The sequence below is a fragment of the Aspergillus affinis genome, assembly GCF_023601865.1.
Source record: "Aspergillus affinis strain CMG 70 chromosome Unknown NODE_11_length_483380_cov_85_280398, whole genome shotgun sequence".
Taxonomy (NCBI): Eukaryota; Fungi; Ascomycota; class Eurotiomycetes; order Eurotiales; family Aspergillaceae; genus Aspergillus; species Aspergillus affinis.
Genome location: NW_026515792.1, coordinates 361,432 through 374,742, shown reverse-complemented (window position 1 = coordinate 374,742; position 13,311 = coordinate 361,432). Strand labels below are relative to the sequence as shown.

Here is a 13,311-nt window from a genome sequence, read left to right as displayed (position 1 = left end):
CGAATTGAACGGTGGATAATCAGAATCAGATCCAGATCCAGAACTAGATGTGCCAACATGCGCGAAGGCAACTCTATTCAACAGAGAGAATAAAACACGGTAGGATATAGTGGAAATGTTGGTACGGATGGTGAAAGGCAAATAAGAAAGAAAGGGGACGGGGGAGGGGCGGGTTTTTCCCAACTTATGTCATGAAATACTTGGGACCCTCGCCACCTTGGGGTGTTTGCCAGTTGATATCCTGCGTGGGAACCTTGATATCGCAGGTCTTGCAATGGATGCAGCTGTTATGTGTTAGCGTTGGACCAGACGAGGAAGGGGAAGGGGAAAAGGGAGAACTCACTTCTGGGAATTAATTTGGAAGCGAACGCCATGTTCCTTGCTCGGGTCCTCGACGTATTCGTACACTCCGGCGGGGCAGAACCGGTTCTCGATGCCCTTGTACTGCGGCCATGCGATGTCCTTGTGCTTGTCCCAGTCCTCGACCTGCAGGTGCACCGGCTGGTCTTCCTCATGGTTGGTGCCAGTTCGGCTAACGCTGGTTAAGATGTCGAAGCTGATAACGCCGTCCGGCTTGGGGTATTCGATCTTCTCGCATTCCGAGGCCTGCTTGGTGGCCGCGGCGTCGGTGCTGTGATGCTTCAGGGTCCAGGGCGTTCGGCCCTTGAAAAGGTAGGCTTCCAGACCGGAGTAGACAACACCTCCGTACAGGCCGAAAGGAGTGCCGAAGGAGGGTCGCATGTTGCGGACCTCTCGCAGCTCTTTCCAGATAGACGACTCTCGGAGGGACTTCTCGTAGTCGAAAAGGAAGACCGTTCCTTCGCTTGAGCTCTGCAGCGCCGAGAATGTCGATTCGGCGGCCAACATGCCGGATTTCATGGCTGTATGCGTGCCCTTGATCTTAGGGACGTTGAGGAATCCGGCCGTGTCGCCGATGAGCGCGCCTCCCGGGAAGGCGCATTTCGGGATGGACTGGAAACCGCCCTCGTTCAGAGCACGGGCTCCGTAAGAGATACACTTGCCACCCTCCAGAACGTCCTTGAAAAGAGGGTGGTGCTTCATTTTTTGGAACTCGCCATACGGAGAAAGCCAGGGGTTGGGATAATCCAGACCAACCACCAGACCAAGAGTGACCATGTTGTCGCCAAAGTGATACATGAAGGCACCGCCGTAGGTATCCGAAGGGAGCGGGTAACCCAAGGAATGCACGATCTCTCCGGAGTTGAACTTCTCGGGCTGGATTTCCCAGACCTCCTTCAGCCCGATGCCGTACGTTTGCGGCTGGCTATCACGTCGCAGGTCATATTTCTTGGTAACCTGCTTGGTCAAACTGCCATGGCAACCCTCGGCGAGCAGGGTAACGCGAGCATGGAACGCCATTCCTCGCTCGAAGGTGTCCTTCGCCTGACCATCCCGGCCAATACCCAAGTCGTTGGTCGCCACTCCGAGCACAGCGCCGTCGCTTCCGTACACGATTTCGCTAGCGGCGAATCCGGGGTAAATTTCCACGCCAAGCTCCTCCGCTCGCTCACCCAGCCATTTGGTTAACTCGTTCAAACTGACGATGTAGTTTCCATGGTTATTCATCTGCGGCGGCATCGGGATCGGGATCGCGGAATTCTGAGTCAAGAAGCGCATCTTCTCTTCCTTGGCCGGCGTCACGCCCTCGAACCGTGACGGATTGTCCTCCGATAACCAGTCGGGTAGAAGCTCGTTGAGTGCGGTCGGTTCGAAGACATTGCCCGATAAGATGTGCGCACCGATTTCGCCGGCCTTCTCCAGCAGGATCACACGGAATTCCTCATTCCCCGCTTCGTTGGCAAGCTGTTTTAGACGAATCGCGGCGGCAAGACCGGCGGGGCCTGGGGTCCGTGAGAAAGCAGATGGTCAGCGACGAGGATTGGGACACAGTGAAACACGACATGAATAGCCTTACCGCCACCGACAATGCAGACGTCCACCTCATCCGACTCTCTGTCGACTGATCGGGGATCGAAGTGTCCATTTTCATTGGCGAGCTTCAGCGACTGCGAAAAAGCACGAATGGGCATGCGACCCGGGGTGAAAAGAGCGGAGCGGCGGGAGGCTCTGCGTCCGGGGATGGACAACGAAGGATTCGAGCTTCTCGTCGAGTTTGAGGCAGCGGAAAAGGAGGAGTAGGCCCGCGAGAGGCGAGTGGGCGCAGGACGCATCTCACGCCTCAAAAGAGGCAGCATGGCTCCCTTAGAGGCCATGGCGCAAATGAAGGGAAACAAAGACGGAGAGGGGAGAGTGGTGTACAGAGTCAAGGTGTTATCATACAGGCATCGACATGACCGAGAACAGCGAGGCGAAAAGGGCGCAACGTGAAGAGGAAGCGATAGCAGCAATCTTTAATAAAGGCGGGATCAACTTCGCAAAAAGTTGACTAAGCCAAGGCGGCGGGCGGTGGCCCGAGGTAAGGTCGGCCAATGGGAAGAGGGGCAATTAAGAATTGCTCATCCGCAGGAAACCGAGTATAGCCCGACTCTGAATAGCAATCGCATACAGCCTATTCTCTCTTCCCGAAGCTACGTCACGTTGACGGGGTCAATTCGATATTTAATAGTACTCCAGATTTCTCCATTATCCCGGTCACTGATCTGCCGTAGTTTCGGTAGTGGGACCCTCAGGAATAATAGATAGGTAAAATCAAAAAAGTGAATCATGAGCAAACCACATGCTCGGTAATGATATCATTACGTCGGGATACCATAGCGCTGGGAGTCGAGAGCAGATCATCAAGTATCACGATTCCTGCGTCCAGGCGGATAGAAAGGGAACGGCTTGTTTGGCCCGCGGAAGCAGAGCGGATGACGGCGGTACGGAAGGAGGTAAGATGGAAAACCTGGAAGCATGCTGGATACCAACCGAATACCAAACATACGGCGTCGGCATGTAAAATACCACATGCCCGTGATCAGGAGTCGATTACGTACACCCCGCCCAGCACCGCCCTCGGCTCATTTTTGGTGTTATTTAGAGTCAAACCTGTCATGTTGATTGTTGATTACTATTTACGGGCAAGAGTCAAACATCAAGGAATTATTGGACCTCTCATCCTCAAACAGACAAATAACGGTGGATCATAATTCAACACCCTGGCTGCAATCTGGGGAAAAAGCCGAGAGCGCCACCATGGCCGACAGCGCCTACTGAGACCCAATCATCGACGCGACTCCTTTTGTGATCCATCGACCGGCGACAAGCTTTTCGCGTTTGGACTTTGGGGGTGGAGGACAAAATGGACGTGTAGCGGACAGACGGGGACTGGTCACCTATTTATATCTTCATTGCGTTGTGTGTACGGAGTAGTCTGTACACTGTGTACTCCGTACGTGGTGACGTCTTCTTTGTGAGAATAGGTCGGAGAGAAACTTGATAAGGTACGATGATCACTCGAGGGAAAGAGGAAAGAATAAATAGAAAATTGGCATCGCGATAATATAATTTATTAGATTGATATTCGCCGACGCGTCGCTGACAGGCTGAAAGAGGAAAGGAAATAGACATGACCATAAAGAGACAAAAAAATAAAAAATAAAAATAAAAAAATAAAAATAAAAATAAAGGACAGATTGGTGCGAAAGGCCAAATTGTTGTTTGATCGGTGGGATGGACGCTAAAGCAGCGAGGGCGACGACCGGGAACGGGGTGATTGGAGCAGACGGAATGCATAGGCTCGAGGGTGGGACTGCCCATCAGTCGTAGGAGCGACGCGGACTGGACAAAGGGCGAGTGGCTGCAACCATGGCGCTGACCGGGAGAAAAGGCAAGGGGGCGAGGACCAAACAGAGCGTGTCCAGCGTGGGGTGGGGCTCCCAGACAATGTGTGCGCGGTGGAGTGAGTCAAGGGCGCTTGCTGGGCGGGCAGGAAGGGTTGGCCACCCAAGAGCCGCTAGTGGAGGACCACCCATGGATGGAGGCGACCGCCCGTCGCTGCTTTTGCCGCCGCCGCCTGGCCCAGCCCCCCCTGACGCCAGCACTCCCGGGCGCTGTGACTCAGCCTATATAAAGGCCCAACCTCCCTCTTTCCTGTCCTTGTTGGAATTTTTGTTCTGGTCTTGGCACCGCCCGGAAATCGCCATACAGTTGTCTTCTTTCCCGCCCATACCTCCCTCCCCTCTCTCCTTCCGATCAGATATCAGAGCTTGGCTTACTTTTTTCTTTGGTTAATAATTTTATTATCAAAAAAGAAAGTTCCTGTCTCTGTTTCTTGACAGAAACAAAAAGGAAATTTTTTTTCCCGGGAAATCTTAGGCACAACTCCCATCTCCCAAAGAAGACCAACGCCGGAGCGGAACAACTCTCTCCTCTCCCCCCCAAACGTTTCAATCTATTGAAACAGGAAGTTTGCAACTGCATCTTCGCCGCTCTCTCTTGACTTCACCAAGTCCCCAAAGCAGATAGACTACCCTATTTCCCAAAAAGGAAAAGCACCAAAAAAAAGTTTGATTGTTTTGTCCAAAAAAAAAAAAACTTCCAGCGCATCCATTTGTCTTCACTCTCTCTTCAACTTGCGCCTGTCTTTTGCACTCTGTCCATAGTTGTGATCTTCCGTTGCCCTTTGAGTTAAATCACCCTCAGGAAAACACTTCACTGTGATTTTTCTGGTCTCTGGTCCTGTTCACCCTCGCTGTCTTGTCCAGAACCTTGCCCAACCTGACCTTGAGTTCGGTTCTGCTTCATCTCTCTCCGGGACATTCCTCCCGTTGTTGAACAGAAAAGGCAGCTTTGCTGTAGGGGAGACATTGACTTGTCCATCTCCCACAAAGGGTATGTTGTCATCTCTTTCTCCTGGAAATCCCCGAGAAAAAAAATTTTTGGCAAAAGGCGGTCTGAAGATTTTTTTTGCCTGTCTGCACCGCCGAGTCGAGTTATCTATCGCAGTTGCTGTTGGCAACTTTTTCCACCTAGGCGGAAAAAAATACCCATCACTTGATTCACCACTGTCATCACTGTCATCACTACGCTGTCCCACTATCTCATCACTTCCACACCGCTTGATGTTCGCCTCGTTGCGACCTCGTGTCTGCTGGCTTTGACTAATCTCTCTGTCCTTGGTACACAGACTGCCCTCAGAGCTTTCTCATATCTATTCAGTCTTGGCTGGTCTACAGCTCGAGTATTTCTGACTCACGTCACGATGGATTCTCTCACAACCCATCCCTCCAACGCGCAGCAGGCCCGGGCCTTCACTTCTCCTGCCTCTCTCTCCTTTCCCGGTGGTGCCGGCGATCTGACTCCGCCTTCCGATAAAGATGGAAACATGGCGATGGGTGCTCAGGGTTCGAACGGAAATGTGAACGGTCAGCAGCCTGGAGCAAATGCCGTCAATGGCAACGGGGTGACGCCCGCGACTCCGGCTGCGACTCCGGCTGCTAATGCTCCGGGGAGTGGCATTGTGCCAACGCTGCAGTGAGTATACTCTTGCTGTCTCTCTGGTTTACCAGAATACTGAACATGTCTCTCTTTTCAAAGAAACATCGTCGCTACCGTCAACCTTGACTGTCGTTTGGATCTCAAGACCATTGCGCTCCACGCAAGAAATGCGGAGTACAACCCTAAGGTATTATCTTCCACACCTCCCTGAGCATGCTCCATCAGGGTACAGTGTGGCTGAACTGGTTTCTTTTCTTTTTCTTAGCGTTTCGCGGCCGTGATCATGCGTATTCGGGAACCGAAAACTACCGCTCTTATCTTCGCCTCGGGCAAGATGGTCGTGACCGGTGCCAAGTCGGAAGATGACTCCAAGTTAGCTTCCAGGAAATACGCCCGTATTATCCAGAAGCTTGGTTTCAACGCCAAGTTCACGGATTTCAAAATCCAGAACATCGTCGGCTCTTGCGACATCAAGTTCCCCATTCGCCTAGAAGGCTTGGCTAGTCGCCATCATAACTTCAGTTCTTACGAACCTGAGTTGTTCCCTGGTCTCATCTACCGTATGATGAAGCCTAAGATTGTGCTCTTGATCTTCGTCAGCGGCAAGATTGTCTTGACCGGTGCCAAGGTCCGTGAAGAGATCTACCAGGCGTTCGAACTGATCTACCCTGTGCTTTCAGGTATAGTACTCCACGTCGATGACCCTGAGGTTGGACACAGCACTAACTGCCCATTCTAGATTTCCGCAAGGTCTAAAACCTTTAGGCGACTGATAACGGGAAGGTCACTACCAACATTTCACATCTTCTCACTTGTATTAACATCTTCTTTCCGTCTTTTTCTTGTTGCCTTTTTAATCACCTCGCCTGGCATGTATTACGAGCAGGGCAAGACGCTTCAACTCGTTGTCGCCTGCCTGAATTCTCGAACTTTCGCCCCCTACACATGACGATTTTTGATGCTAGCATTTGTACGGCGTTTTTAGCGATTCGGATTGCTTACCTTTTTCATTTTCTGTTTCAACAAACTTCTAAAGTGTCTACAATTAGATAGTCGCACACCCGCAGTTTCAAAGGGGGCGGTACTGTGCGCTGGTCGATGGTTGCCTCCTTCTAATTACTTTTTTGATTCTGCTTTTTCTTTATCTATTTACCTGTTCGTCAGGTTTGGGGATGATGGATGGATCAGAAGGGAAAAAAATTTATTTCAGCTGTGTTTTTTTTTTTTAGAGATCGGACTCGCCAACGAGATTGATGGGATTGTGGCTCCGAGAGGTTTTTTTTTTTTCTCTTTTTTTCTTTTTTTTTCTGATTCCCACGGACCGTCTGTTTTTATTCTTTCGTTGCTTTTCCTTGTTGCTGGTTGTCTAGCAGAAAATGGAACGAGATATGCAGACCGTCTTGCCTCTATTTGTAGGTTGGTAGAGCCGTAAATGTTTCAACTTCCCTGGTGTACTAAGTCTACTTATCGCTGGGGATCTCCGGATTTCTAACGCTGTTCCCTGTCAAAGTCTCAGTCACATACCTACTAGGTTCAAGTTTAGGCTGCCTTAATATGCAGGCACGCACCGGGGCGGTCCTAGCGGTCGTTCTTGCTTGCTCCGCCCCGTCCCGTCCAGGTCTCCCTTGTCTGTATTCCAGATTCTAAACTGGCCTGCAGAAAGCGAGCGGGTGATCTTCAGATTCCGGTGCCCCTTACCGGTTGGCTCATTTTATAAGATCCTTGACATGAGATTGTGTATCTTGTATCTTATAGGTCTCATATATATACAGACAGTTTTCAACCAGCTATCCATCTAAATAACTATCTACCGATCTATCTACAATTTTATATGCACGCTCCATACACCATGCATCTCAATTATAACGCACTCGTCCGCAGTTCCTTCTGCGTCTTGGCTAACTCCTCACGCAGCAGCAGTCCCTTCGCTCCGGATCGACTTCCATCCTCGGCGCCCTGCAGGACCCGCGGGTCGACGGCTTCCGGCCAGGCCCAGAGCTTCTGGAGTTCAGGCTCCAGACGGCCTTCGAGGGCGTCGACGACCTTGTCGCCGATCACGGGGAAGAACTTGTATGCGTGGCCACTGCCGCCGGTGGCGAGGAAGAGGCCCGTTTGGTCCGGGTGGTAGGTTACGATGAAGTCGCCGTTGGGGCTGTTCAAAACCGGGTCGATTAGCGGGGTGTTTGGGGGTGGGAGGATGGTCCACTTACGTATCGGTGTACCAGCATACTCGGGTGCTGGTGAAGGGTCGGTCTCCGAAGGTCGGGAGGAGCTGCTTCATAGCAGAGCGGAAGGCGTCCTGGCCTTCGCGCGGAACCGGGACGCCGCTCTCGGGCAGGCTCACGTCCATAGTGGCGGTTCCCTGGCTTCCAGGGACGGGCACGGATGTCGGGTTCTGGTAGCCGTAGGCATGGCGAGCGATCTTGAGCAGGTTGTTTCGCGGCGGGATAATGAACATTCCCGTGCTAAAGTTAAGGATAGTAGGCATGTTCTCGAGCAGCTTCTGTTCTTCGTCGGAGATGCGCATGTATGCGATTGCCTGTCCGGTGGCCACGGCGCGGCCGCGGAGGTCGACCAGTTTCGAGGTCCAGGCACCGGTGGCCAGAATCACTAGATCCGCCGTTATCGAGGTCCCATCGGCCAGGGTCACACCGGTCACTTTGTTCGGTGTCGTCTGGTCGGCGTACTGCAGACTTTGAACATTCCCCGTCTGGAAGTTGACCTTGCCGGCCTCGTCCAGTTTCTTCTTCGCGTACCGCACCGAGGCTTCGGCGTCGGACCAGCCCGATCCCCAATTGACGTACCCTCCCGCGACGTTGAGCGACTCGCCGTAGGCCGGTGCGGCCCGCAGAACATCCTTCTTCGCGGGCAGAAACTCAACCAGATTCCCCTCCAGTTCTTTGACATTGTGGTAGCTCTTGATTGTGTATTCCTTTCCCTGCGCATTGCCATCCGGGTAGACCAGCAGCAGACCATTCTGGGTATAGCGGCCCTCGCGGCCCCATTCCGTGTTGCGCCAGCTTTCGATGGCGGTGGCGGCCAGTCTCACGTACGCCGGGTTCGAGTAGTCGGCGCGCACGATGCGCGAGCTGTCGACGGAGGATCCTTCCGGATTGGGGATTATAGGGGAGGCTTCGAGCACGGTGACTTGGCTGGTGGGGTGTCGGCGGGACAGGGCGAGGGCCGTGGACACTGAAGAGGGTGCGAACGATTGTCAACCAGGGCCTGATGTAGATAGATGATCGGCGAAGTATCTCGAGGTTACGAGCCGGGCGGAAAGAAAGATCCACGAGGTCTCATATTTGGCCATCGCTTGTCTTGTCTTCAAGAGGATCGGTCACTCACATCCGAAGACTCCTCCACCGACAATCAATATCTTGGGTGGGAGAGCCATTGTGCGGGACAACGAGGGCTGTCGGGTCTGGGAATCGATGGGAATCGACCAATTGGGTCGGAATGATAATATAAAGAGAGTAGAAGAGCGCAGAAAGATGAGGAGAAAGGGAGAGAGAGCGAAAGAAAGAGGGGAAACTTCCCCACGATGGGCTGATACCCAAAGACCCGTGACTTTTTCCCCCGGAACCGACCCGATTGCGCACCTTCCCTTTCTTGGCTGTCCGATCCTCGGCCGCGATTATCTTTGATAGTACGAATCGATTTGTCGGTCCAGTTTCCCATCCCGACTCATGTTCAATTCCATGACTTGCGGAATCTTATGATACTACGTTTCTCCTGCGTCCCTCTCCAACCATGAGCGCACCCCGAGCAGGACGCGCCGCGTTGAAAAAGGCCAAGGTGCCTGTCACCGGCGGTCCAAGGACAGGCGGAAAGATCCCCGTTGAAGGGCCAGGGTCAGTAGTATCCAGTGTCTTCTCAGGCACGCCGTATCAGCGGCATTCTTTCTATTCAGCATGACAATTCAACCCTTGCGAAAGAAAGTCCTTTGGTCTACCCTTGTCTAACAAGTTAGCAGCAAAAAGACTCCGGTAGCGCCATCGCTGCCGAAACGAGCCAATCCCCATCTGTCAAATCTCAAACCAGATGATGAGGCCCGAATGTCGCCCCGGGTTATGACCACCCTCGGTGTGGGCGTCCTGGGCATAAGTGCTTACTGTGGCTATCTGTTTGCATCCTACAGGCGAGAGGTGGCTCAGGCGCAGTCCCTAGACGTCCCCAAGGACGTGTCGGATCGCTACAACCAAACGGCCGGGACATTCGACGCCGACGTGGAAATGTCTGAGAAGCTTATGCGCATGGGAAGCAAGCGAAAGGGCCTAGTGCAGCGAGCGCGCGGGGACGTCTTAGAGGTCAGTTGCGGCACGGGTCGGAATCTCGAGTACTACCAGCTCGGCGAGCGACGAGGTCTCGACGAGAAAGATCGCGTCGGGCTGCGAGGGTGTCGCTCCGTAACGTTCATCGATCTCAGTCCGCAGATGGTGGAAATCGCACGGCGGAAATTCGCCAGACTCCATCCGACCTTCCAAGACGTCGTTTTCCGCGCCCAGGACGCGGCGGACGTCGCGCGTCCTTCGAACCAGGGGAAGCCTGCGTATTACGACACCGTCGTACAGACGATGGGGTTATGTTCGATGCCGGATCCTGTAGGCACGCTGCGGCATTTAGGCACCATCGTCGAGCCGCAGCAGGGGGAGATCTTGCTATTGGAACACGGTCGGTCGCACTATGACTGGCTCAATCGGGTCCTGGATAACCTGGCTCCTGCCCACGCGGACCGACATGGATGTTGGTGGAACCGGGATATAGGCCAGATTGTCCGCGAGAGTGGGTTGGAGATAGTTGAGGAGCAGCGGTGGCATTTTGGGACTACGTGGAAATACGTGCTTAAGCCGGCATCGAACTCATAGAGGATGCGAGGGGTGTATACTGTCTTCTTTTTGGGATCTCACTGTATATTCATCGGTAACGGGTTGACTATTGTACCATAGCTAAAATAGAATAGAATTATGCATGCTGGAGAAGCTTCAAGAATAATATCCCACATACGGCGAATATACATTCATCTACATTGGTTTCGCTCTCCTGTGATATGACGTCGCGTGTCTCTCTTAAGTCCCGCCAGGATATTCCGCAGTTCTCGAAGTAGGCAACACCACCGGGAGAGACCCATCTGGTCGGTGTAGATCTGAATCCTAATGCGACAACGGCAGCAATTCCGAAGAAGATGAGGTCAGGATGGCGTGGTGTATTATGCGGGGTATTCCCAGCGATGTACCATGTACCTTTCGCGATGTTATGCAAGAGCGGACGGTACATGTATGCAGGGTATATATTATTGTCGATGTATGTACTGTGCCTTGACCTGGACCCGCTAGAGATTCATCGATTTCCCACAGCCATGTACATGTACACAATACATATATCGAAGTCGGAGATAAAGGAGAAGCCAATGTGATGATGGCGAAACGAGCATGCAGCATGGGGGTGTCCGGTGATCCGGCCCTGTCGCTTGATTCCTGCGTTTATTGCGGGATAGAGTACAGATTATTGAAGTATATTGAATTCCGTTTCTTACGGGGGGAGGTTTACACAGGAATTCTTCATCGCATCGTCATCGCTCGATCCCCTTGTTCGTCTTATCGTTCCACTGACCTTGCTTTATCGCCATCTCGATTCTATTTTGGGGAAATTCTCCGTAGGTTGGTGAGGGTTGATACTCCGTAGTTGTAGCATCCCGGGGAGGTTGGGTTATTATTCGCGGCTCGATCGAGCGATTGTCCATCTTCCGCCCCCATCGGTTTACTACACTTTGAATCATAATTATGACACCACCCACTCCTAGATCCTTGTTCCAGGGATGGGATGGCGGCACAATTTGCTCACACTTGACAGATTGGAAACCAAGTACGTGTACTACATGCATGTGCTATATCTCCCGGCGGTGGGGATGTTTACACGTACAGCGTCTCCAGCCGTGTGTGTACATCGTCTGAGTAGTGCAGTAGAGTAGGTATACTCCGTAATACATACGTGATAAACACAGAAAGGATTGGTCTATCAATCCTGGAAGTCAACACTGGACAAGGCCAACGTCAAACTACTGTTGCAATGTGGATGGAGTACACCGTTATGCGTACTCTGTAATGTCCAGGCAACGCCAGCCAGGGATGGGGGATTGAGATGATTGATTATTATTGATTGGAATGATTCCACGCGCGTTGGATTCTGTCGCCGTGATAATCCATTCCCATCGTGTTTGAACCCGTTAAGGTTGATCCCTTGCGGTCTGGGTGATACATCACATCCGGCCTGCAGGCAAGATGATGGGGGAGAGAGACTCATCCTCAGTATGGCAGGGTGCCGTGTACTCCGTACTCCGAAAGAGGATGGTAGTAGTGCTGGTCTGCTGGAGAGGTTCCTGTCCCACTTACCCAGCCGAAGATCCGTCAACCCATTCTCGACGCGACAATTGCAAGCCGTGCCGTGGCATCCCATTCCCAGGCGGGAGAGTCAAGTGGCGAGTTGCCCTTCTGGATTTCCCTTTGTCCATTTTTTATTTTTCCAGTGGAGGGACTAAGGCTAGCGTCTCCTCTGGTCCATCCGATTGGATTCTTTTCCAATCTTCTAGACGACTCGGCATTTTCTCCACCGGCAGGCCCGTTATTGGCCGGCATTGCTCAAACGGCGACGCTAGGAAGGATTTTCGCTGGAACCGCCTTTTCGTGGGTGGGGTGCTGCTCTCGTCCCTCATTGGTCTCGTGTTGTGTTTGGTTCCATTTCTCCTCTGGGATGGTGCATAAGTGTTGCATAGTGCAGCACTAGCGTGGGTCTTGGATTGAGATTTTCTTTTCTCCCCCTTCTCTTTTTTTCTCCGTTGCCCTTTTTTTTTCTTCCTCTTCCGTTTGGTTTGGGTTGGCTCAGGTTGTCCGTTGCTGTTGGCTCCCGAATTCTTGCCTCGGGACTGCTAACTGCAGCATGTTCGATAGATACGAGTACGTGCACTCCATAGTACTCTATGTACCTATGGCCGGCCGACGCCGAGCAATCAACATGTCAACACGGTTGGTTTACAGGTCCCATGGATTGGATTCCAGCCCGGTGTAAATGTACTTTCCCGAATTGGATGCAGCCTTCCTGAGTTTGAAGCAGTTCAGGTAACGCATCAACTTACCAAGTCGCTTGAGTTGGAGCTTATTTTTGGGTATTTTGGTTTGATTTGTTTTTTTATGTTTTTCTCGTTTCCTAGTAGACTTTACTGAGTAGGTTAGAACCGATAGAGTCCAGTCTGCCGGATGCACACCTCCATCCTCCGGCGAGATGCGCAGACAACATCCCGTCCTGCTACTACTCCGTACGGACGACGGAGTAGGGCTTAGACTTACTGTACACCGTAGAGTCTTACTCCGTAGAACCACCGCGACAATCAGTCGGTGTGAAAAGCATTTGAAAACCAATCTAATTAGGGTGAAGGTCAGAGCACCGACAAGCAGGGTAGCGCGGTGCTAACAGAAATAGATTGTATACTTAACTGCTCCGGGTTTGTTTGTTTCTATCTGAGCATAAACAACGACGAGAGTTTTGACGCAGCAACCATCACCGCCCGCAGGAGGGAGTTGGCCTGTCGGGCCTGGTCGGTCCTAGCGCCCTTTTGATTGCCATACCAAGCTGAGGCCGGTCCCACGGCGCGTACTCCATGTCTCCATCCCCTCCATCCATCCATCGGAGCGCATGCAGAACCTCAGGATCTTGCTCCGTGTAGCCCTTGCCCTGCTACCAATCAGATCCCGGACTATTCCCGACTGGTCGTCATAGACACATGGCTCCGCTCCACCGTACTTTTTGCCCCTTTGGATGCGTTACGGAGTATGCAGACGGGCAGCTGAAGTTGCGCCTTGGAGCAGTCTCGATGTGCATCCTGCGTACAGATTACAGCACTTCCTCCATAGAGTCGTG

General features: G+C 52.4%; 4 protein-coding genes across 4 annotated transcripts; 2 read left to right on the top strand and 2 right to left on the bottom strand.

Annotated features, from left to right (window-relative positions):
• Positions 1-184: 184 nt before the first annotated feature.
• KD926_001051 (electron-transferring-flavoprotein dehydrogenase) lies at positions 185-2,234 on the bottom strand (the record flags this gene model as incomplete). The annotated part of the gene is made up of 3 exons (XM_053096607.1): positions 185-284; positions 344-1,862; positions 1,937-2,234. 3 exons carry the CDS (start codon positions 2,232-2,234, stop codon positions 185-187), a joined length of 1,917 nt encoding a protein of 638 aa, XP_052959431.1.
• A 2,930-nt stretch (positions 2,235-5,164) lies between these two features.
• KD926_001050 (TBP family protein) lies at positions 5,165-6,156 on the top strand (the record flags this gene model as incomplete). The annotated part of the gene is made up of 4 exons (XM_053096606.1): positions 5,165-5,436; positions 5,500-5,587; positions 5,666-6,080; positions 6,140-6,156. The coding sequence occupies 4 exons, from the start codon at positions 5,165-5,167 to the stop codon at positions 6,154-6,156; spliced, it is 792 nt and encodes a 263-aa protein (XP_052959430.1).
• Positions 6,157-7,260: 1,104 nt separating this feature from the next.
• KD926_001049 (NAD(P)/FAD-dependent oxidoreductase) lies at positions 7,261-8,794 on the bottom strand (the record flags this gene model as incomplete). Its single annotated transcript, XM_053096605.1, has 3 exons — positions 7,261-7,552; positions 7,611-8,592; positions 8,746-8,794. The coding sequence occupies 3 exons, from the start codon at positions 8,792-8,794 to the stop codon at positions 7,261-7,263; spliced, it is 1,323 nt and encodes a 440-aa protein (XP_052959429.1).
• A 356-nt stretch (positions 8,795-9,150) lies between these two features.
• Positions 9,151-10,265, top strand: KD926_001048 (class I SAM-dependent methyltransferase; the record flags this gene model as incomplete). Its single annotated transcript, XM_053096604.1, has 2 exons — positions 9,151-9,251; positions 9,374-10,265. The coding sequence occupies 2 exons, from the start codon at positions 9,151-9,153 to the stop codon at positions 10,263-10,265; spliced, it is 993 nt and encodes a 330-aa protein (XP_052959428.1).
• Between the last annotated feature and the right edge of the window lie 3,046 nt (positions 10,266-13,311).